Source organism: Sardina pilchardus, chromosome 20 (assembly GCF_963854185.1).
Source record: "Sardina pilchardus chromosome 20, fSarPil1.1, whole genome shotgun sequence".
In the NCBI taxonomy this organism is placed as follows: Eukaryota; Metazoa; Chordata; class Actinopteri; order Clupeiformes; family Clupeidae; genus Sardina; species Sardina pilchardus.
The window spans coordinates 18,238,586-18,261,960 of NC_085013.1; the positions used below are offsets into that span (position 1 = coordinate 18,238,586).

The following is a 23,375-nucleotide window of genomic DNA, read 5'->3' on the forward strand; positions in this document are numbered from 1 at the left end:
CGTGTTTGCACAATATTGCTGTGCCAGAAAAGAGAGAAACAATGAAAGTGACCCATCTTATGGCTATAGAATCTAACATAGAAGTGTTGTTATCCGAACACAGTCCTGTTATCAGAATGAAATCCTGAGTGAAGTTTTGTGCTTAATACAAATGATAAACATTTACTATGAACATAAATTGTGAACTATTTGCAACGTGCCAGTGAGAGAGTCTGAGTTGGCTGAAGTCAGACACTCTACTTCATCAGTCTCTGAACTCTGAGTTTGGGCCTCAGATAGTCAACATGTCTGTGTGCGTATCAGTAAGACAACTGTAACCGTGACTACAAAGGCACAGCATGTCCCGCGCTGATGGAAATGGAAAGCATTGTGCTTGTTCTCATTCCCTCTGTCGAAAATGTGACGGGATCGTGCTCCTCTCCGGACATCAACCCTGAATGTGCGATCCCCTAACCTTGTTATACCCAGAGTGAGTCATCTGCTGTGTGGTAGCTATCCAGCTGTAAAATGAATAACACTAAACTACTTTGTGCGGCCAAGATAAAGACATCTGAAAAATCCATCACACTGCTCCTCCTTGTTGCATGTCTATAGAGATATGTTTCTGACACTTCCATAGTCCAACATGAAACGTCTGTGATGAATTTATGCATCTGTTGATGAGTCCACAACATTAAAAATACATCTCCTGCACTGCATGGTTTCAGTAGCTTTGTTGTTGTTCCATGTTAACAAACAGTGATCCAGTTTATATACACAGTGGGTAGAGAAGGCGTTGTGAAATCAGTTGAATGGGATGTTTGAGATGCCTGGAAGTAGGAATCATTGCTCTTGGTCAATGAGCACTATAAGGTGTGTAAACATACACTATTAAGAAGTGACGTGAGAATGTAATGGGTGGCCCGAGGAGCTGTAAAGTAATGCTAGTGTTTTAGTCACTTTTCTCATTAGTGTTTTGTTACTTGGCTATTTGGAGGAAAGGGGAAAAAAAACCATCAGATGAAATTTAGGGAATGCTTTAATATTTCCTGTCCTTTGAAGTTGTGCTTTGCTAGCGTGTGAAAGCTTTTAACATGACAAAGCATTGGCTAATCCATGTGTGGGGACTCATTTAAAGACTGGGAAGAGGGGGCTGCACATTTCCTTATTTCATTATTTACTGTTCCAGAGTCCAGACATTGCTCACACGTTGCGGGGTTCTGTGTGTAGTGTGCCTCTATGTAGCCAGTAAACAATAATAACCTTATAGGTAATGGAAATAAACTTCACCATGACTACACCATTATATGTTGTTTATTAAATATTTGTAACAGTCTGTATCTAGCTTTATGGGCCTGTTTGGGTACCTTTTGTAATGTGAAGTTATTGATTCATTTCCATTCAATCATCTTGCAGTTGTGCATACTGTCTGTTAGTGCTGGCATGACGATGTGACGTACAGAGTTGGAAAGTTACTGTTGAACCTCCAAACCCTCTCCTACTTGATCCCATTCATTAATTGCGCCTGTGGTGTATGAGCGCACTGTGTGTGTGTGTGTGTGTGTGTGTGTGTGTGTGTGTGTGTGTGTGTGTGTGTGTGTGTGTGTGTGTGTGTGTGTGTGTGTGTGTGTGTGTGTGTATGATGCTAGTTTGCGCTAGCGGTCGCGCTAGTGGGGGGGTGTGTGTGTGCTCCAGCACAGATGGGCAGAGAGAGGAGGGGGGGGGGGGGGGCGGGTTGTAACGCGTCGGTCTGGAGATGAGATCAGATGTGCAGCCTATGGCAGCGGAGCGGGGCCGAGAGTATCACAGCAAGCTCATAAAGCCGTGTACAACAGCAAACATGAGCACGCATGCCAAGCCTGCCAGCTTACAGCCGCACATCTGAGCGTCTGCCCTCCGGCTGTCTTCTTAGCCCAGGCCTCTAGATCACACCCCACGTGCAGGTGTGCGGGATCTGTGTGTGTGTGTGTGTGTGTGTGTGTGAGAGTGAGTGAATGTGAATGTGTGTGTGTGTGTGTGCTTGCATATAAAGGTGATCTCTCTCTCCTTGTGTGTGTGTGTGTGTGTGTGTGTGTGTGCGTACTGTATAAGAATGATCTCTCTCTCTCTCTCTCTCTGTGTGCGTGCATATAAGAGTGATCTCTCTTTCTGTGTGTGTGTGCGTGTGTGAATAAGAATGATCTCTCTCTCTCTCTCCTGTATCTGTGTGTGTGTGTGTGTGTGTGTGTGTGTGTGTGTGTGTGTGTGTGTGTGTGTGTGTGTGTGTGTGTGTGTGTGTGTGTGTGTGTGTGTGTGTGTGTGTGTGTGTTTACTCAGATGTGCTGTATGTGGTGTTCTTCCTATGAGAATTGACTGCTACAGTATGTGTGCTATCACGCTTGTGTGTGTGTGTGTGTGTGTGTGTGTGTGTGTGTGTGTGTGTGTGTGTGTGTGTGTGTCCCTCTGTGCATTTGCATTGGACGAGAGCAGCGCTTGGAGCGTGCACTCTCATGTGTGTTTGTCAGAGTGTTCCTCCAGTATCCAGACTGTGTGTGTGTGTGTGTGTGTGTGTGTGTGTGAGCGTGCAGTGCACTCTCATGTGTGTCAGAGGAGCGTTCCTCCAGTATCCAGACTGTGTGTGCGTGTGTGTGTGTGTGTGTGTGTGTGTGTGTGTGTGTGTGTCAGAGGAGCGTTCCTCCAGTATCCAGACTTAATTGCAACATGGTGCTGAGAGCCGCGGCCCTGAGAGAGTCGGAGGGAAAGCAGCTCGGCATGTGTGGGCCGGGGAGGGAGAGCCTTGAGCAGCGGGCGCTGGAAGACAGCTGGGATTTGGATAAGGGAGAGTTGTTTTACCCAGGGAATGTGTGCCGGGTCACAACGAAAGCATTTGGGTGGAGAGAGAGAGATACCACTGTGTATCAGCGTCCAGCGATATCGCACATTCTACCAGAATAACACAGACTAGCAGACTACTTGGGTTTTCATTAAAAACGTGATAAAGAGAGTACACCCTCCTCTCTCATGTTAAGACATACTGACAGTGTTTTTTCTTGAATACACGCAAAGCTTTCCTGATTTAGACAAGCTTTTAAAATTAGCACGTACCGGTAGTAGCAATAAACTGAAGACAAGGTGTCCACATTTAACCAACATTAACCCCTCAAATCTGACACTTGTACTCATCTTCAAGGTGCAGCGTTGCGGGAAGGAAATTGCTAGTTTGAGGTTCACTGCCTTAAGTGTTTCCAGAGTCTTAAATGAACCGTTACTCTGAACTCTACCATGTGAGTCCTAGTCCATCCGTTCTCACAAACCAGTTTATCCGTCAGTGTTTGTATACTTGCGGGAATTCGATATTTATGTTGGGAGTTGTAGGCTTTACCACTATAAAGGCTTGGTAGTATCAAGTGCACACACGCACACATGCGCACACACGCACAGTCGCACACACGCACACACACACACACGCACGCACACACACACACACACACACATAGCACATGTTAGGTTACACACGCACTCTCACACACACACACACACACACACACACACACACACACACACACACATATACACACTTAGCACATGTTAGGTTACACACACACATACATGCATTCATGAGCATGCAAACATCACATAAACACACATCCACATACAACTGCCTATACACTGCTTGAGCACTCTCTTGTCCCCACACGGAATACTCCGAGCGTGGGGGACATATGAATCCACATTCCACAGGCTAAGTTCATGCGGCCGCAGCAATGCCCAATCAAAGTGTCTGCCATTATGATGTGATGGTTGCACAGTCGAAACAGATGTATTTCATGGTGCATTTGGGCTTCTTTTAATCAGTGTAATTAAGTGCAGTTGAGAGCACTGGTATGGAGCCGCTGTCATTTGCAAGGGCTATCTGCGCAGTCTTATTGTCCTGAGCTGGAGATCCACATGACAGGCAGAGAGCCCCAGTATCAGGTCTTTAGAGGACAGCTTTAGTTCTGGTTTGGCTTACTTAGGAGCAATTTTTCAGCTATTTCTTTATTTCTTTCTGTCTGTATTTCTCCCTGTTCCCCCCTCTCTCTCTCTCCAACTCTCTCTCTCTTTGAATGGATAATATTTTAGTGTCAGTATAAGACAGATATATTCGAAGTAGAACGCTTGCACTATTTTAGTTTTCATTAAATATGACAAGCTCTACGTTGATCTGTACTTCTGCGAATGGCACGAGTTTATATTGATTCCAGTGCTATCAGTGCCTGGCCTTGTTGCTGGGAGGATGGGAAATGGATTGTGTCGTGTGATACTATGGGCAAATAAAGATGACTGTTCCCTGGCCAGGACGAAACATTAAAGACAAACCAGGAATGCCGATAATAAGATTTTCACTCTCAACGGAAACGGTAGGAAGTTCTTTCTTCATTAATCCAGGAAAAGATTATGGAAACTTTGAAAGGGATTCTTTTCTCTCTCGCCCTGTGATCTAACATTCTACAACTCAGTTCATTTAACTATGCTTCATTTCACTACAGGTCACGTCTGTTCTGCCTGAGCCAGTGGCCCGCTTGTTTGATGTTAGTGTAGTGCACCTTCTGTGTGAAACTTTATCCATAGCCTGCATTCTGATTTTAGAGGGACGCTTAAATGCTTAGCTTATAGACGCTAATTTTCAAAATGAACCCAATTATGTTGTTTAGCCGTTGGTAAAGGAGGGCGCTCAGCTTCTTTTTATGTTCTCTCTCTCGTTTTATAACAGACTTCAGTAAAGAGTGTTAATTGAAACAGTGGGAGGGCCGGTATTTACTTTATAGATTTCCTTAAACCCGAATGTTTATCGATGAACCAAAGTAATTAAACAGGCCTGTTAAAAACGACATACTGTATACAATTAGACTTGGCACTGAGAGACTCTTTCTGAAGTGTCCATGAGGAGAAAACGTGTTTCATCTTGGCTCTCCTCTTCGGCGGTTAATCGTTTTCCTCTTTTTCCTTGTGGTAAAATCATGCCATGCCGGATTAGGGTGGACATTTTCCTTCCCACTCACGAAGATTGCCAGTGACCTCTTTCATCTCGAGGTTGAACCAAAAAAGCTGTTTGTGTTGTTGTTATTGTTTGTTTCCTGTTGTGGACATAGATAATGACTCCCTCACACGTTAGCACATTGCTGGCACCTGCTTTCCGCATGGTGAGGTATTAGTTACAAACAGTACACTCGCTCCCCCTTTGGAGGCTACCAACCAGGCTTAAAAGAATGCTCCTCTATGTATATAAATCAGACAACACTTGGCTATGATAGAGCAGGAAGGATTGTGCTCCATTGTGAATGTTAACGGAATAGTTGATTAAGGACTATGCAATCACTTCTGTGTGACATTACTTTGGGTGTGCTTATCTTTGTGTAAGGTCGTGGAAAACATTTTTCATCTAGTTGTTAATCTCCCTGACCTTTCGTTGTTTTGTGCTTGCCCATACTTAATTTCCCCCCATTAACCCTCAATACTAAGCTGGATCTCACGTTTGGCAAAATCACCAGCATATTAAAGTCGATACTAAAACCTTAATGAATGGCTATATCCTGGATGACCGTTCTATAAAGGATTTCACATACTGTGAATTTTACCGAAACCTTTTTTGAGGAAAGCTGTCCAAATATATGAACCTGGCTCAATGTGTTTAAAATCAATTCGATAGCTTATGTCTACTGCATTCAAACACCTATTACGCAGTCAATGCCTGTGATGTGGTTTTGGAAGCTTCCAGAAAGATTCATGTTTTATTTATTTATTTATTTATTTTTTAAAAAAAACTTTTGGGGAACATTTTAAGACAGACTTAAGACATAAAACCAATTAGTTTTAAAGTGTTAGTCTCTTATGAGTCATTGTTGAACTAAAGTAGGCCAAAATGTTAACCAAACTCCCTTCCAGTGATTATTGAGAAATAGCTGTTACTATGGTAATTGTTCTACAATTGGGTTGAATAACACACAGTTAATGAGTGTTAGTCAGCAGGGGGGTCTCTGGCCACATGCTATAACGTCTTTCCTTCCTGCTATTACAGCTTTGAAAAATATGCACTTTTATTGAATCTATGGTTGAATTCTTGCAAAAGTACTGCCAGTATTTATTTATTGATTTTTTTTCTCTTTTTTTTGCATTTGAGCTGCTCTTTTCACATTCTGTCGGAGCTCTCCTGCGGTTTTCAACAGAGTGCAAACAGAGACGGAGTTCTTGCAATATTTCTCGGACCTTCTCGATCCCTGTTTAATGAGCGAGATGAGCACAGTGAAAACAGGATTTGATGGTTCTCTGATAAAAACCAGTACCACATGTGGCGGCCTAAGACATTTCGGGATTTCGCCGTGGTTGTTTTGGAGCTCGCTCGAGTTGAATTTCAATCTACACTATCTCCAGGCAGTAGCGGTCTGCAGTCTCAAATACAGCCTGTGAAAAAATGAAATAAAATAAAATAAAACTATCTTCAACCTGCACAAAGTTAACATTCTTTGGCCCTCTCGTGTCAGCGGTCGGACTCCTCGGGTCAGGTGCGGTGGGTTTTTCCGTTCTGTTCTCCATGTAGGTGGCTGCTTTGGGCAATGCTGGTCCCCGGTGATTGGTCTCTGGGGTATCTTATAACATCTTGTCAGTGCTGATTAGTGGAGCCAGTCCCTGAGGCTCTCGCTGCGCTGTGCTACATGCTCCAGAGAACCGTACTGAGAAGACATCAGGCATTCACACCATGTAATCTGCACTTAATTAGTCTGAAGGAATCAGTGGCATTCGGATAACTATGATGGCACGCACACACACACACACACACACAAACACACACACACACACATACACACACAAGTAACAAGTGAGAGAAAAGTCTGCATGCACGCAGACACATACACACACACACACACACACTCATACTACATACACACCACACACTCACATACACACACACTCATACACACACACACACACACACACACACACTCATACAACATACACCACACACACACACACACACACACACACATGAACACTTCACACACACACTCATACTGCATACACCACACACACACACGCACACACACACGCACAAACACACACATATATGACCACTACACACACACACTTCTATCAACTATCAACTGGTGGAACAGACAGAAGCAGACAGTGCTGCTGGTCTTGAGGAGCCTTTGGAGCACTTTAAATCACCTTTTAAAAAAGCTTGCTTTGGATTCTGTTTTTATTGCCCTGTTTAGACCAGGCTTCTCTCGCCAAAGCCACTTGGCCTGCTCCAAACCACCTTCTCACTTCTCACTTTTCAGTTTGCTCTTGTTTTTTTTCCTCAAGCCAAAACAAGGATGATATAAAGATTAAGAACTTTTGTCTGCACCTTCGTCACCTTTCCTGTATTATTTTCAGTCTGTTTTTCTTGTGTCATCATGTATACATACCGAACAAAGCACTTTTAAACAGGCAATCCATGACCAGAAGTGTAACATAGCATGTAATACATGGTATCAAATAGTGTATGTAATGGGTATGACATGTTATTTACCTACTTTTAAAAAAGTGCAATTCTAATAATTATTAAACAAATTATTCACTAGTGTGTTATCATCAGAAATGCCATAAGCCAGCATGTTGCATTTTTGGAGAAAGGAGCCTCTCTAGAGAGAAGAAAAATACCCTGGACAGCTTTTAAAACGTGAATCAGATTTATATCGAATGGAACTGATCTCCTGCAAGGAGCCTCAAGGCCAGCTTCATCATTCACACTGAGAGTAAATCAGCATGAACGAGGAGGACTGGGTGCTTTGTTGGACAAATGTTGGAGTTGCATATCTTTCAAAATCATTTGTGCGTTCACTTGTTTTTTATTGTTAGATCCGAGCCAAAGCCTTCAATCAATGATGTGGCCATTACTCATTACGTGAGCTGAATTACTAGCAATGTTTGGCCTGCTCCACAAGAATTCACGGTGTGGAAAAAAGATACACATTTGTAGTTTTTAGCTACAATTGAAACTGACAGTGTGATGATCTTATGCGTTTGGTGAAGATGTCATCACCAGGAGATATCTGAGTGTCAATGAACCAACAAAGGCCCTTCTGAGTGCGGTGAAACGCCGTAATTGCATCCATACTTGAGAGCCTGTGGAGAGGATTATTCTGCATTTGAGGAAACATACAGCTGCCAAGGCATTTTGTCATCAGATAGTTGAAGGAGAATGATAAAAGTGTAATGTCGGTATGATGTCACGTTCATACAGCACCACAGATTATACTTTGCACATCCCTATAACCAAAGCAGAAACCAAAGTCATTTTAAGCCAACCAACACGATGTGTGCCTCTGTGTGCCTCGGAGATTCTGCTCTGATGGTGTATGTCGGAAATAAGCTCCCAGTGTTTTTCCTGACGTGGAGAAAGGTGGATGCTGCGCGTCCTTGTGTCCTGTGTTGTGCTGGCCAGCTGACCCTCCAGGGAGTCGTCACAGGAAACGGCAGCGCTGCTCTGCTCCACACGTCATGCTTCACGTGTAGCTAGGCAACGAAGAGGCAACTTTACAGGATGTTACAGGATATTCTCCCTAGTTTGTAATTGTTCACTGTTAATTTAATTTGTATTGTTATTTATTTGTATGTCGCTTTGGACAAAGGCGTCTGCTAAATAACCATAGCCATAGCCATAGCCATAGCCATGTTAGCTTATTTATGCGAGTGTACCCATGTTCACCAGGTCCTATGTTCCCTGAGTCCTATGTTCCCCACGTTGTATGGGACTGGGGAACATAGGTCCCTTTTTTTCTAAAAGTTTAGAAAGGGTCCTATGTTCCCCATTTTTCCCAAAAAGGGTCCTATGCTCCCCGGTATGTATTGCAACTAGGGAACATAGGGATGACCCCTTATTTACTGTAGCCTACAGTAATCTCCCGTATATAAGCCGCAGGGCAGTGTTTTATGCAAGTTAAAAAGAAACCAGACCCTATTAACACCATATTAATTGCCCCCTTGTATTAACCTCATAGCTGAAGAAATTTTGCAAAATCAATGTATAAGGCGCGGCTAATAGTCGGGAAATTACGGGTAGACCAATTAGCCTACAGCTAAAGAGAATTATCCTAGAGCTAGGCTAACTACGTTGGCGTGTTCCTTGGAAGATCTGGTGCTATTCTGCGGTAGAGGGAAGAGGCGGATTTTCCCTGATTTGCCAGTTTTCATGAATTGCTTTAAAGTCAGCGCTAGCCTTTTGGCGCGGCTCCTCAGGAGGTCTCCTTTCTCTCCTCTTGGCAGCTGTCTTGCTGAGCGTTAGCACTCTCCTCTCAGGCCATATGAATTGGCCATTGTTCACGCGCTGATTAAATAACTGGAGGTAGCAACACCCAGTGTGTTGTTGGGCAGTGCATTGAGGTCTGTAATGCTGACACATGATGTGATTTCCTGGGTCATTCAGCAGCACTCCGGAGCATTAGTGACATCATAGCTCTGGCACATAGCCGCACCACAAGGTGTCCGGCTGGGATAATTAATTGCTGTGCCTTTTGCTTTCAGACCTCTTATTCACTAAGTAACTCTGTTGTACTCTGCAGTGTGTGTGTGTGTGTGTGTGCGTGCGTGTGTGTGTGTATGTGTGTGTGTGTGTGTGTGTGTGTGTGTATGTCTGTATACGAGCATGCGAGTGTGAATGCTTGTGCGTGCGTGCGTACGTGTGTGTGTGTGTGTGTGTCTGTGAATGTGAATGTGTTAGTGTGTGTGTGTGTGTGTGTGTGTTGGAGCAGCTTGCCTAAAGAATGGTGAGGTCTGTGCTGCTGATAGGAGTTGGCTGCGGGCGGGAGAGTGGAAATTGTGCCCTGTGCTTCTGGCTGCCGGCGCGGCTCTTTTTCCAGCCCCCCGTCCTTCTGAAGAGTTTCACATGTACAGTGTAGTGTGGTGCCTACCTGCTCTCTCTGTAGAGTTCCACATGTACAGTGTGGTGCCTACCTACTCTCCTCTGTAGAGTTCCACATGTATAGTGTAGTGTGGTGCCTACCTGCTCTCCTCTGTAGAGTTCCACATGTACAGTGTAGTGTGGTGCCTACCTGCTCTCTCTGTAGAGTTCCACATGTACAGTGTGGTGCCTACCTGCTCTCCTCTGTAGAGTTCCACATGTATAGTGTAGTGTGGTGCCTACCTGCTCTCCTCTGTAGAGTTCCACATGTACAGTGTAGTGTGGTGCCTACCTGCTCTCCTCTGTAGAGTTCCACATGTATAGTGTAGTGTGGTGCCTACCTGCTCTCCTCTGTAGAGTTCCACATGTACAGTGTAGTGTGGTGCCTACCTGCTCTCCTCTGTAGAGTTCCACATGTACAGTGTAGTGTGGTGCCTACCTGCTCTCCTCTGTAGAGTTCCACATGTATAGTGTAGTGTGGTGCCTACCTGCTCTCCTCTGTAGAGTTCCACATGTATAGTGTAGTGTGGTGCCTACCTGCTCTCCTCTGTAGAGTTCCACATATAGTGTGGTGCCTACCTGCTCTCCTCTGTAGTTCCACATGTAAAGTATGGTGCCTACCTGCTCTCCTCTGTAGAGTTCCACATGTATAGTGTAGTGTGGTGCCTACCTGCTCTCCTGCTCTCCAACCCCCCCCCCCCCCCCCCCCCTTCTCACACGGGGCTCTGGGCCATGCTCACTGCTGGAGGGGCATCCTGGCAAAATTGCTCTGGTTCAGTTTCGGTGCCAGCCCAAATGTGTTTGTGGAAACCAAAACAATGTTTTATGTTTTTCTCTCTCTCTCCTTTATCTATCTTTCTCTCTTTTTCACCTCACTGTCATTTTACTACTCTATCTCTCCCTCTCTTGTGACGTGTGTGTGAATGTTTGGCCTCAGCTTAGGTTCGTGCCTTGCTTAAATCTTGGAGACTTACAGTATGTCCAATATTATGGTTGTGAAGCCAGTGATTCGGAAGTTAGAATATTGCTGATGAGTACAGTATAGTGTGTGTGTGTGCTGATGAGTGCGAGAGAGAGACAGGGAGAGCGAAAGAAAGAGAGAGAGAGAGAGGGAGAGCGAGAGAAAGAAAGAAAGAGAGAGAGAGAGAGAGGGAGAGCTCAACACAATTTAAAATCATTATGGCTGTCAGAGGGAAGCCACTCCTGGGAGAGAAAGTCCAGCTCTAGCTCTGAGCTGAGGAGAAGAACGGCCTATTGTTCATTTGCTTTGTCCTACAGTTGTTTTGAGGCCTAGCAGGCTGTTCAGACTTTATATCCTACTGCTCCTGCTCTCTCGACTGAGTTTTTTTGCCTCATTCTTTGAGCGAGGCAGCGAGCATTTGTTTCCAATCACAGAGGACTGACAGAATCAGAGTTGACTCACCCATTGTCTCCCCTCTGTCCTCTGGGTGCAGGCACACGCTCTTAATTTCTCCCTCTTGGCTCTGTGGAGGTGACAAATGAAACATCACATTAAACACCATATCGGAGGCCTGTGCTGAATTCTTCCATGCCGAGTGTTGACAGTGCAGTATGTGGCTGCCTTTTGAAGATCTAGCGGGCAAGCTACACCAGACACGTGACTGAAGCTTTCCGTTGGTGGAGCGTAACATGCAACAATAAGCGTCCACTATAATCAACGGAACAGGCTGCACCAGATGTGATAGTGGTGTGTACATCCGAAAAAATCAAACCAGTTCTCTACATCCCACGTACGGAGAGCTTCAGTTTGCACCTGGTGTAGCCTGGCTGTAAACCTTTTTGTAGTATATGGACTGAGGTATTTGCGTCAATGAAATGAAGTGCTCATAGCACTGTTTTGAAGCATTTTCAATTGCATTTATTTGATTTATGTATACAGCATCAATAAAAATGGGAACTGTTGTTTGCAGAGTCGAAAGCCCTCTTGAGTAATCTCTGAGGGAGGCTGTGGTGAGCAAGCTCATCATGTTACTGTGATAAGCCAACAACTATCTATGATGATGCCATCTGTTTAAAATACAGACAAATAGACTGGCATGCAAACTGTAAATACTGTCAAATCAATGTACTGTATCATAAACAGAGTAAAAATTGTCCACAACAACCTCTTGCAATAAATCTGAACTTCAGTGACTTAATTTATTTGAAGGCCTACTTGAAGGATTTGACAGCATTTGAGTAATGTATTACTCAATTGTTTTATTACCGCTGCCGTTTTTGCATCATAAAATCCCTGTCATGAGCTCAGTCCCAGTGCTTTGTCTCTGTTTAGTGGCTGATTGGCGACAGGGAAAGCCACTGCGGCAGCATCTGCTCCCGGAGTCACGGAAAACCGGTGTGCGGTTCGGACGGACGAAGCTACGAAACGAGCTGTGAGCTACAACGGGCGAAATGCAAGGACCGCACGCTAACACTCGCACACCGTGGACGCTGCAAAGGTGATGGGACTCCAGCTACTGTACCACTACTGCACTCTTATGTTACACATCACAGGAAATGTAAACAAATACAAAGCGATTACAATATTTGTCTTAAAGCAAAAAGTAAATGCTTTCCCCCCTCATCTTTCTATTGATGCTCTGCTCAGGCACAAAGAAGAGAATAATCCCACCCCCTCTGCTTCCCGTGCCGACTCTGGCCTCTGAGGGCAAGGAGCTGGAACTGAAAGGTATGGCATTCTAGCGCACACACGCAAATAAACTCTCCTGCAGTGGTTCAGAAAGGGAACTTGGCAATCAATTAGAATGCGTTCACTCAATTTGACAGAAAACCAGTATTTCTGTTCCATAAATCAAGGTCTGTGTGAGTGTGCATTAGTTATGTCGGTAAATTAAACCTGATATTTGGCAGGTTTAATCAAAGTAATCCTGATGACAAATTGGCAGCATTTAGCCTAAGTGCTGAATCATAATAGAAATAACAAAGACAGTCTTTGATTCCTTCACTATGATATGCTTAGATTTCATCTTTGGGTGTGATTCCATTCTGGAATTAACGTCCAATGTTTCCAATTTCAAAACCTTTTTTGCAAATGTGCATAGTGCAAGGCCAGAGAATCCGATTATTAGAGTGGACTACTAAGGCCAGTCTCATTATTACATGGGCTACTAAGGCCAGAGAGTCCAATTATTAGAGTGGGTTACTAAGGCCAGAGTCCGATTATTACATAGGGCTACAAGACCAGAGTCCGATTATTAGACAGGGCTATAAGGCCAGAGTCCGATTATTACATAGGGCTACTAAGGCCAGAGTCTGATTATTAGAGTGGGCTATAAGGCCAGAGTCTGATTATTACATAGGGCTACTAAGGCCTGAGTCTGATTATTAGAGTGGGCTATCCACCTCTTTCCTTAACCCGGAAATATGTATCGTTGCGATGGTTACGATACTGTTTTCAACTTCCGTTCATTCTGTTAACATGTGCGTTCTCCATAGCAAACTAGGTTATGCCTCAACTTAGATTTCGTTCGAAATGTTTACAATTCTGCCCTCAGCATGTATATACTGCATCACATATAACCGATATAAAATAGAAAAGTTGACTTTTATATGCGTTATGTAAGGGATAACGGCCGACGAGGTGACCGGTTCGATGGAAATAATGGCTAGGTGGAGGTCTAGAACTCCGGCGACGTGCGAAGCACGGAGACGGAGTTACCTCCGCCGTGCCATTATTTCCATCGAACCGGTCGACCTCGAAGGCCGTTATCCCGCTTATCTCCCGTTTGTATTCATAACCTGTATATTTAGAACATAGTTTTAATCCACCGTTGCGTCCGTTAACATCGCTAAAACTGTCTTGACTGTGGGACTACTTTCCGCCACATATCAACTTTCTACTTGCAGGACAAAACTGCCGTTACTAGTTCTAAAATGGATGGTTGCTATGGCCAAAAGCCAGTCGTTAGTTCTAAATGGCTGGTTGCTACGGCCAAAAGCCAGTCGTTAGTTCTATCTCTCCCGTTGTCAAGCGGCCATATCCCAGGATTCTGATTAACTTTAACTTTGAAAGATCGCTACTTTTATAGCCTACATGGCATCCAACTAGCTACAATCCACCTCCGTCATATGCTACAATGTTACTATGGTTCTGCACGTCTGTATTTCAGCTTGGATGCAACGTGACAGTTCATTTAAACTTCGCAACGAGTTTGGCGAATTAATATTCAAGTGTGTTACGGGAACTACTTCAAAGGTAGCAGGTTATACGAAGTTAATGGCCACCCCATCAGCCAATCAGAGAAGAGAATTCCATTGTTGAGGGAGATAAGATATGTTAAGCACCGTAAACCGTCACGTTAAAACAGATACAATGCAGCTTCGCCGGAAATAGAAAACCGTCTCGGTGTCATGGCGACCCCCATTGTTGGCTGCGGAATATCGTGGATAAGGCCAGAGTCTGATTATTAGAGTGGGCTATAAGGCCAGAGTCTGATTATTAGAGTGGGCTACTAAGGCCAGAGTCTGATTATTACATAGGGCTACTAAGGCCAGAGAGTCCGATTATTAGAGTGGACTACTAAGGCCAGAGTCTGATTATTACATAGGGCTACTAAGGCTAGAGTCTGATTATTAGAATGGGCTGCTAAGGCCAGAGTCTGATTATTACATAGGGCTACTAAGGCCAGAGTCTGATTATTAGAGTGGGCTATAAGGCCAGAGTCTGATTATTAGAGTAGGCTATAAGGCCAGAGTCTGATTATTGCATAGGGCTACTAAGGCCAGAGTCTGATTATTGCATAGGGCTACTAAGACCAGAGAGAAGATGTCTCATGTTCCGCCTGCTGCTGCGCATCTAAGCATTTACAGACGATGATTACACACTTGCACAGGCTCTGGATGCCAGCCATACAACCTGAAAGATTAACTGGCGTCAAGTCAAGGTTGAAGGCTTCTTCCATGTGTAGTCCTCTCCCTCGTTTACTCGTGACATGCATTATGGTCTCATATTTGTCTTTTAGACGGGACTCACTCTCCCCTAGAACATTTGGAAATCACACACTATTTGTAACAAACCCTTATAGCAATACAATTTGTCAAACATGCTAAACCGCCTTAACACATAATAATTGGTATTTACCCATCGGCACCAGTCTTCAACATACGGGCTTGAGAGTTCCATGAAAGTCTGTGAAACTGCCCTGCGTGCTGGAAAATGTCACATTCCTCCACGGAACAGCAGAGCTGCATAGTGCAGTACCAGGCATTCCGTGCAGTGTCAGGGGCATAGAGGCCAGCCTCCCCATAAGTTAGAGAACCATCAGAGTGAGCTTAGAGCTATTACTTTAAGGTTTACAAATGACATGATGCTTCTTTAACACATCCACTGTCACTTTAATGATGTAGGGACAGTTTAGCATCAATTTTAATCAACATGTTATGAACAGCCAAGGGGCAGGCTATTTAAAGATGTTCTGGTCAGTGGGGAAATGCTGATGTGTCCCACAAGTTCTTGACAACCCCTTCACACTTCACACAAAATGGAATAAAAACCTTGACATATACAAGAGAGTATATTGTAAGTCTTCTTTCTCAGTAGCTGCCAGGCCCAGTGTACAGAGAGGAGATTGAATGGAGAGACAGAGAGAGAGAGAGAGAGTGTAAGAAAGAGGGAGAGTGTTGTGTTAGGCCAGGTGTGCAGAATGCATAACAAATCAGCATCAGAGTTCAAAGTGAACTCTAATGGGCTACAGGTGGCTGAAGTGGAGAGAGGGAGGGAGTTAGTGAACCCATTGATGCCGCTTCACATAGTTTTCAGGTGCTGCCGCTCTCTCTCTCTCTCACTCTCTCTTTTTTTCTCTCTTTCTCTCTCTCCCTTTCTCTCCCTTTCTGTATGTGTGTGAGTTAACAATTAGTAGTGTGTTTATAGACAAGACAAATTCATGTTTTATTGGACAACTATCAATTGAATGATCTTCAGTTCTTTGTGTTCACAATTTTCATAAATCTTTTCTGTTATGTCAGAATTTTTCCTTTCTCCTTGAGTTTTTCTTTTCTCTGTCGACACCTTTGACATGGGGTGAGTATACAGTAAGTGAGTGTAGTTGATGAAGAACAAATGTACCCATGCAAATCTCCTGCAAAAATGATTAGACATAAAGTGATAGTGACAGTATCAATATGAGAATCATGAGTGTTCATCACATTCATGAGAAGACCAACTATACCTGTATGTCTCCAATTTGAATGTGTATTTTTGGGAGATGAAAAGATGACTAAAGCCCAATTCACACCAAAGATTCCTGACACGACGAGACCGAGTTGCAGCGGTGTGAATTAGAAGTTGCATGTACAGTAGTTGCAAGCCGTCACAGAGCCTTCAACATGTTTAGTCGCAGTTGCAAGGTTTTAGAGCGTCGCGGCTCGTCTCCTCTCATCTCGTTGCGAATCTTTGGTCTGAACTTAAGAGAAGACCAGGATACATGAACATGCATTGCACTTAGGTTACTCAGAAGTCTCTAGAATAGCAAACAACACATCACTGACGTTTTGTGCACAAACAGCATATTATTCAAAATGTCTGTCATTGTATTTTCACATGTGTATTTTCACATGCATGTGATTGTTTGTACTGCAATGTTTTGTATCAGATGTAGTGTACATGTGTTTATGTAACACCATTTGTTTTCCAACTGCAGACTCTAGCCAGTCAAAGTGTCGTGTGGAGCGATTGCAGGCCTTGGAGCATGCCAAAAGACCCCAGGAGTCCATTTTCATTCCCGAGTGCAATGAGGATGGTACTTTTGCCCAGGTGTGACGCCTGTTTATTCCATGGCGGTGATGATCGGGCTCTTCCAGATGGCTGTCTCCATGGTAACGCTCTGTCTCCATCCCGCAGGTGCAGTGCCACACGCTCACCGGCTACTGCTGGTGCGTCACCTCAGACGGCAAGCCGGTCAGCGGATCCTCCGTCCACAACCGCACACCTGTCTGCTCAGGTACTGTGTGGCACACTTGCCCCGTCCTCAGGGGCACGCTTGGGCACTTGCCCTGTCCTCAGGGGCATGCTTGGGCTCTCCTGCTCTCTACGCTCTACAGGGCTATTGTGGGGCTCGTTGGTGTCAGTCATGTTGTGCGTAAGAGCAGCCTAAAGGCTGTGACGTAAGAGCAGCCTAAAGGCTGTGACGTGAGAGTAGCCTAAAGGGCGTGACGTGAGAGTGGCCTAAAGGCCGTGACGTGACAGTAGCCTAAAGGCCGTGACGTAAGAGTAGTCTAAAGGCCGTCCCGTGTTTCCTGCGTCTGTGCCCCGCGCACGTGGTTGCGCGGCGAGAATTGCGTTAGCAACGTGCATGTTGGGGGTTTTGTGTGCAACATCTTTAATGTGCACAAATGTGCACGGAGCAGCATACCATTTGCTTAAGACTCTATGCTCTAATCTCTATAACACGCTACGCGCTACGCAACACGCTAATACTGTTCCACACAAACTAATGCTAATTTAATCGCTAGGCAAAAACACCTTGCTAATGTAACGCCATACAACACTACGCTACATGCACAACACCGGTGGGTTAGCACACTGACAAGGAAGTTCACAGCACATGAATTCCTTTAAAGTCACACCATTTCCATGGAACTCAGTCTCATTTAATGTTATTTTCTATCTTGTTCCTCTGGATGTAAAAAAACCCCCTCTACAAATGACTCAGAACAGAACAAATGAACAGATTTCATCTTCGCTGCAATCTCTCCGATATGTCAGTAATTGGTATCAGCTCCTGTTATCCTCGTGCGGTTTTGGCAGCATGATAGCCTTAGTAGTGCACGCTGCAGATTCAAATGAGTTCCCTCTGTCTATGTCAGCCTCTCTGCTTTATCAACAATATGAATGATAAAAAAAAATAAACAACAACATTAATGATGATAAAAATGATAATAAAAATGATGATAATAATAATAAAAATAATACTAATACTAATACTAATAATAGTAATAGAACAGGTGATGCGAGTAGAGAGAGGGGAACCAGGACCTAGTGAAATGGATGGGAACACTTTGTGGTAATGGCTATAATTTCCTCAGTGAAGATAATGCGCTGGAAGCTTGCCAGATTTGGACAGCAGTGTGATTATAGCACATGGTCCTATTTTCATGCTCTCTCTCTCTCTCTCTCCCTCTCTCTCTCTCTCTCTCTCTCTCTCTCTCTCTCTCCTTTGTTGTGTGGTTACATGCCTTCCAGCTTTGACCTGGCCCTCCCCTGGCCTAGCCTCCTCTCCCTCTCCTGGGGTTTGCCTTCCGAACACATTGAGTCGATCAACAGCAATTTTACAAAGATTCTCAGAAACATACCTTGGCTGGTTCAGACAGAATTGCTGCCTATCAGGACTGCTGTAAGCTCCGTAATGAGTTGATGTGGAGCAGGGGGGCTAAGAGCTTTAAGATGCCGTAGCTTCTGCCCGCTCCCTCTTTGTCCAGCATAAGGTCCAATACTTTCATCTTAGTTTCTTGCAAAGGTATGTTTCATTCCCAATGTCCCCATTAGTCAGACATACTAAGGCCAAATAGAACTGATGGCTGTGGTGGTTGTGGCTTTAATTGCACAAGACCAGCAAGCTAAACATTGCGTAGTATCTACACAAAGGCCTTAGCTGATATAGATCAAGGCATCTGGTGGTAGCCAACATCTGTGCCTTGTTTTAAGCTCGCTCCATTGGTTTTCAACTGCTGAGATAGGAACAGCTCAGCTCACAAGTACATCTTCGTTTCCTTCCACCTGCTCTCATGAATGAAATCGCCCTGTTTTTTTCTTTTTTTCTCCCTTGACACAAATTAATCATCTCACATACATTTGCAGGAAACTTCCGTGAATTTATGGGAGCTCACGCTGTGGCAAGTGGATTTTCAGGTAGTACATTTCATTCCAGTTGCACTTGGCTTCCAAAATTCTCCTCTGCTCCCCTCAACCTCTCCCCTCCTCATTCTCGTTTGGTTTTGAGTGTCTAATTGCATCTTAGCCTCTCAGAGTGTGTGCATGCCAACTTGAATATCTGCACGTCTGTGGGTCATGTTAACATCTGGGGGCGGCTGAGTGAACGCACCGCTGGGGATGTCCAGTCTCTTGTGCTGGGGTTTCATGTGATGGACTAGACCCGAGGATGACAGTGGATAGGTCAGGATGATTAACAACCAGGACTGACAGCGTCTAATGCAAACCTGGTGCCGCGCAAAGATTTCTGGGAACGAAAACATCTTTCATTCATGAAAGTTTTCCCTTCCTTTTTCATTTTGTAAGACTATGGACAAGTGGACCTATTGGAAGGAAGTTTATTGTTTATTTTGAGCTATTTTTTTAAACTCTTGTATCATGTGTTTTTGTTTTAAAGTTGAACAATTTGGGATCAGTAAGTGAGTGGAAGAATATAATCATGGATGTGCATTATCAAAAGGCAGTAGGAAAGAAGGGTGTCCCACAAAATAGAAATATCTCTGCAAGTGATCAGTGTTCATAGAAGCACCAAACAATGGATATGCATGTGGATGCCTACATGTGCCACAATGAATAGAGAGAGAGAGAGAGTGGTTATGGTGCTTTTCCTATCGATGTAGCATATCAGAATCTCTGTTTTATTTTAAAGGGACAGTCACTGATAAGCCTCAAGGACCACCAAGCTCTGGAAGAAGAGGTGAGTTGAGTTCCACAACCCTGTCTCCTTGTGTGTGTGTGTGCGTGTGTGTGTGTGTGTGCGTGTGCGTGTGCGTGTGCGTGTGCGTGTGCGTGTGCGTGTGCGTGTGCGTGTGCGTGTGCGTGTGCGTGTGTGTCTGTGTGTGTGTGTGTGCGCAGGTTTGTGTGTATGTGTGTGTGTATGTGTGTGTGTGCATGTTTGTGTCGGTGTGTGTGTGTGTGTGTGTGTGCGCATGCCAGTGCGTGCGTGCGTGTGTGTGTGTGTGTGTGTGTGTGTGTGTGTGTGTGTGTGGTATGTGCGTATGTGCCCCAATCACTTTTTTCACTTTAGATGGCAAAGATGTGTTCAGCATACTTCCAGTATTTCCTATTCCAGAGGTGTCTAGCCTATACGCCTAAACACAGGATATAATGTAACAACATTCCAATGGTTTCTTGTAAATTCAGCCACACTTTGTTAATAATAAAATGAGAGTGCTACTTCAGCTTAGGCCAGTAGGACATAAGGTAGCGTAAGTAGGTGCTAGGCTTTGTGGGACCATAAACAATGAAAACCTATTCCAGTCGTTGCCTTTTTACATTAAGTGTCGAAGGAAAGGGCTCACTTCAAAGAGTCAATGCTGCTTGGTGCATCTGCTCCTGCATTGAGTCGGCCAGCAGGCCCAAGCCTCCCTACCAAGCAAGCAGCCCCTGCTAATCTCAGTGAAATTTCAAACCTTAAATATACATTAAATTGGTGGCGCTTGGGGAGTCGTTAAGAACGCTCTGGAAAGTGCTGCTGTCATTAACAGGCCTCTTGGGCACTATGGCAACGTGTGAGTCTGAAGGGGACGCATTCCTTTTTTCTCTCTTTCTCTCTCTCTGTCTCTCTTTCTCTCTCTCTCTCTTTCTCCATCTCCATCTCTCTCTGTCTTTCTTTCTCCCTCTATTTGTATATTTCTGCCTCTCTCTCTCTCTCTCTGTCTCTCTCTCTCTCTGTCTCTCCCTCTCTCTCACGCTCTGTCTCTGTCTCTGTGTGTGTGTCATGCACCCAGTGGATATAGGAAAAAGCAATCCTCAGTGGTGACTCTTATTTTCTACTGACCACCACTGATGACCAGTAGCTCATGTGTTCATGGTTGTTTTATCCTTGCAGTACTACATCAGCAAGTCCTATTTCATTTGAACAAACTGCTCCGTTTGAATGACCTTTTTTCCCCACCTAATGCAGTTCAAGTCTTATGCTGAGCCCTTTTTATCATTATTATCTGTGTCTAGAGATACTAAAACCAACCATCACCTACATTTCTACAGGACGTCATTTTTAACAGTGAACCATTAAATGACTCTCATCATTGTCAAGCACAAACTAGTTTAGAAAACTCAGGTGTAACTAACTCCTTGAGGAAGACTCCACATCGCTACTAAAATGTTGGGGCAGCCGTGGCCTACTCTAGGCCTTCGAGCTTGTAACCGGAGGGTTGCTGGTTCGATCCCTGAACAGTTGGAAAAATGTGGGCGGGTGAAGTGTTTGAGCACTGCTCTCCCATGCCCACATCCACGGCTGAAGTGGACCCTGACCAGACCACCTAACCCCTCACTGCTCCCTGAGCGCCGCTGTTGAGCACTCAACTCCGGGTTAGTGTGTGCTTCACCTCACTCACTGTGTGCTGCGTGTGTTTCACTAATTCACGGATTGGGATAAATGCAGCGACTGAATTTCCCTCATGGGATCAAAACAGTATATATACTTATACTTACACTTACACTTACACTTACACTTACACTTATACTTATACTTATACTTATACTTATACTTATACTTATACTTATATTTATACGTATACTAAACCCCTGTAGCACCTGTAGGACTCTTTGCCCCCCCCCCCCCCCCCCCCTCCCTGATAACCTCACCGTCTAAGTCTCTCCTCATAACCGTGGTGCACCTAAGGGTGGCGCCAGCCCAGGTGCTCCTTTAGTCTGGCCTGGCATGTTGCTATTGGCCGGGCTGGGAAGGCTCAGGGACTCAGGTAAGTGGGACTCCGTGGAGCACCATACACCGCTACCGCTAACGCTAAGTCATTCCCTCAATACTCAAACTCACTGAAGGACCTTTAAGGTACACCTCATAGTAGTAGTATTATACTGTAGTTGAGAAGATTGTGTTGTACAGTGAAGCTTCAGGGTCACTGACAGGAGAGTATGCTGTACACATTGTCAGACGCATAACCAGTAGGCCCATTTTTTATTTTTAGTTACCAACAGTTTCAGAAGCAGTGTGGTCTAACCTCCTCGTTCAAGAGTTGAGTTTGATTTTGAGTAGTTTGGAATTATAGAGCTAATTTCACTTTTACAGTACAGCTCAAACATTCTTCTAGTGAACTACAAGGAAGCCTGCTGACTCTGCTGTAGGGCAGAGCTGTGGTCAGTGACATTATCATCCAGGCCATCGCTCCTCCTCAGATAGGCACGTTATTCCAGCTCCTCCCTCCTCTCCTCAGATAGGCACGTTATTCCAGCTCCTCCCTCCTCAGATAGGCACGGTATTCCAGCTCCTCTCTCCTCAGATAGCCACGTTATTCCAGCTCCTCTCTCCTCAGATAGGCATGTTATTCCAGCTCCTCTCTCCTCTCCTCAGATAGCCACGTTATTCCAGCTCCTCTCTCCTCTCCTCAGATAGCCACGTTATTCCAGCTCCTCTCTCCTCTCCTCAGATAGGCACGTTATTCCAGCTCCTCTCTCCTCAGATAGGCACGTTATTCCAGCTCCTCACTCCTCTCCTCAGATAGGCACGTTATTCCAGCTCCTCGCTCCTCAGATAGGCACGTTATTCCAGCTCCTCTCTCCTCAGATAGGCACGTTATTCCAGCTCCTCTCTCCTCAGATAGGCACGTTATTCCAGCTCCTCCTCAGATAGGCACGTTATTCCAGCTCCTCGCTCCTCAGATAGGCACGTTATTCCAGCTCCTCTCTCCTCAGATAGGCACGTTATTCCAGCTCCTCTCTCCTCTCCTCAGATAGGCACGTTATTCCAGCTCCTCTCTCCTCAGATAGGCACGTTATTCCAGCTCCTCTCTCCTCAGATAGGCACGTTATTCCAGCTCCTCTCTCCTCAGATAAGCACGTTATTCCAGCTCCTCCTCAGATAGGCACGTTATTCCAGCTCCTCTCTCCTCTCCTCAGATAGGCACGTTATTCCAGCTCCTCCCGCCTCAGATAGGCACGTTATTCCAGCTCCTCTCTCCTCAGATAGGCACGTTATTCCAGCTCCGCACTCCTCTCCTCAGATAGGCACGTTATTCCAGCTCCTCTCTCCTCTCCTCAGATAGGCACGTTATTCCAGCTCCTCCCTCCTCAGATAGGCACGTTATTCCAGCTCCTCTCTCCTCAGAGAGGCACGTTATTCCAGCTCCTCTCTCCTCTCCTCAGATAGGCACGTTATTCCAGCTCCTCTCTCCTCAGATAGGCACGTTATTCCAGCTCCTCTCTCCTCTCCTCAGATTGGCACGTTATTCCAGCTCCTCTCTCCTCTCCTCAGATAGGCACGTTATTCCAGCTCCTCTCTCCTCAGATAGGCACGTTATTTCCAATCAATAGTATCATCATCATCAAATTAGAATTTTGGAATGGACTGTACTTGTATCTATACTGCAGTGAAGGTCAGGTATCTCTACATTTTATTAGGAAATCTCACAACATTTTGAGGTGGATGTGTCTATGTTTGGTGGTATGAATGATGATGTGTGGGTATGATGAAGTTGTATTGTATATAAAATATGAAATCTCTCTCTTTCTCTCTCTCGCTCTATCTCTATCTATTTATCTATCTACTGTATCTATCTATCTATCTATCTATCTATCTTTCTGTGCTCT

General features: G+C 44.7%; 1 protein-coding gene across 5 annotated transcripts in view; it reads left to right on the forward strand.

The window, feature by feature from the left end:
- Positions 1-23,375, forward strand: part of smoc1 (SPARC related modular calcium binding 1) — a 51,340-nt gene that overhangs the window by 3,331 nt on the left and 24,634 nt on the right. For 3 of the 5 annotated variants that reach the window (XM_062522606.1, XM_062522605.1, XM_062522607.1), the window contains exons 2-7: positions 12,174-12,339; positions 12,489-12,569; positions 16,540-16,652; positions 16,740-16,839; positions 18,696-18,746; positions 19,477-19,524. In XM_062522606.1, the coding sequence (XP_062378590.1) occupies positions 12,174-12,339; positions 12,489-12,569; positions 16,540-16,652; positions 16,740-16,839; positions 18,696-18,746; positions 19,477-19,524 (559 nt within the window). The remainder of the gene's footprint in view (positions 1-12,173; positions 12,340-12,488; positions 12,570-16,539; positions 16,653-16,739; positions 16,840-18,695; positions 18,747-19,476; positions 19,525-23,375) is intronic. The other 2 variants (XM_062522608.1, XM_062522609.1) reach the window with 1 other exon arrangement.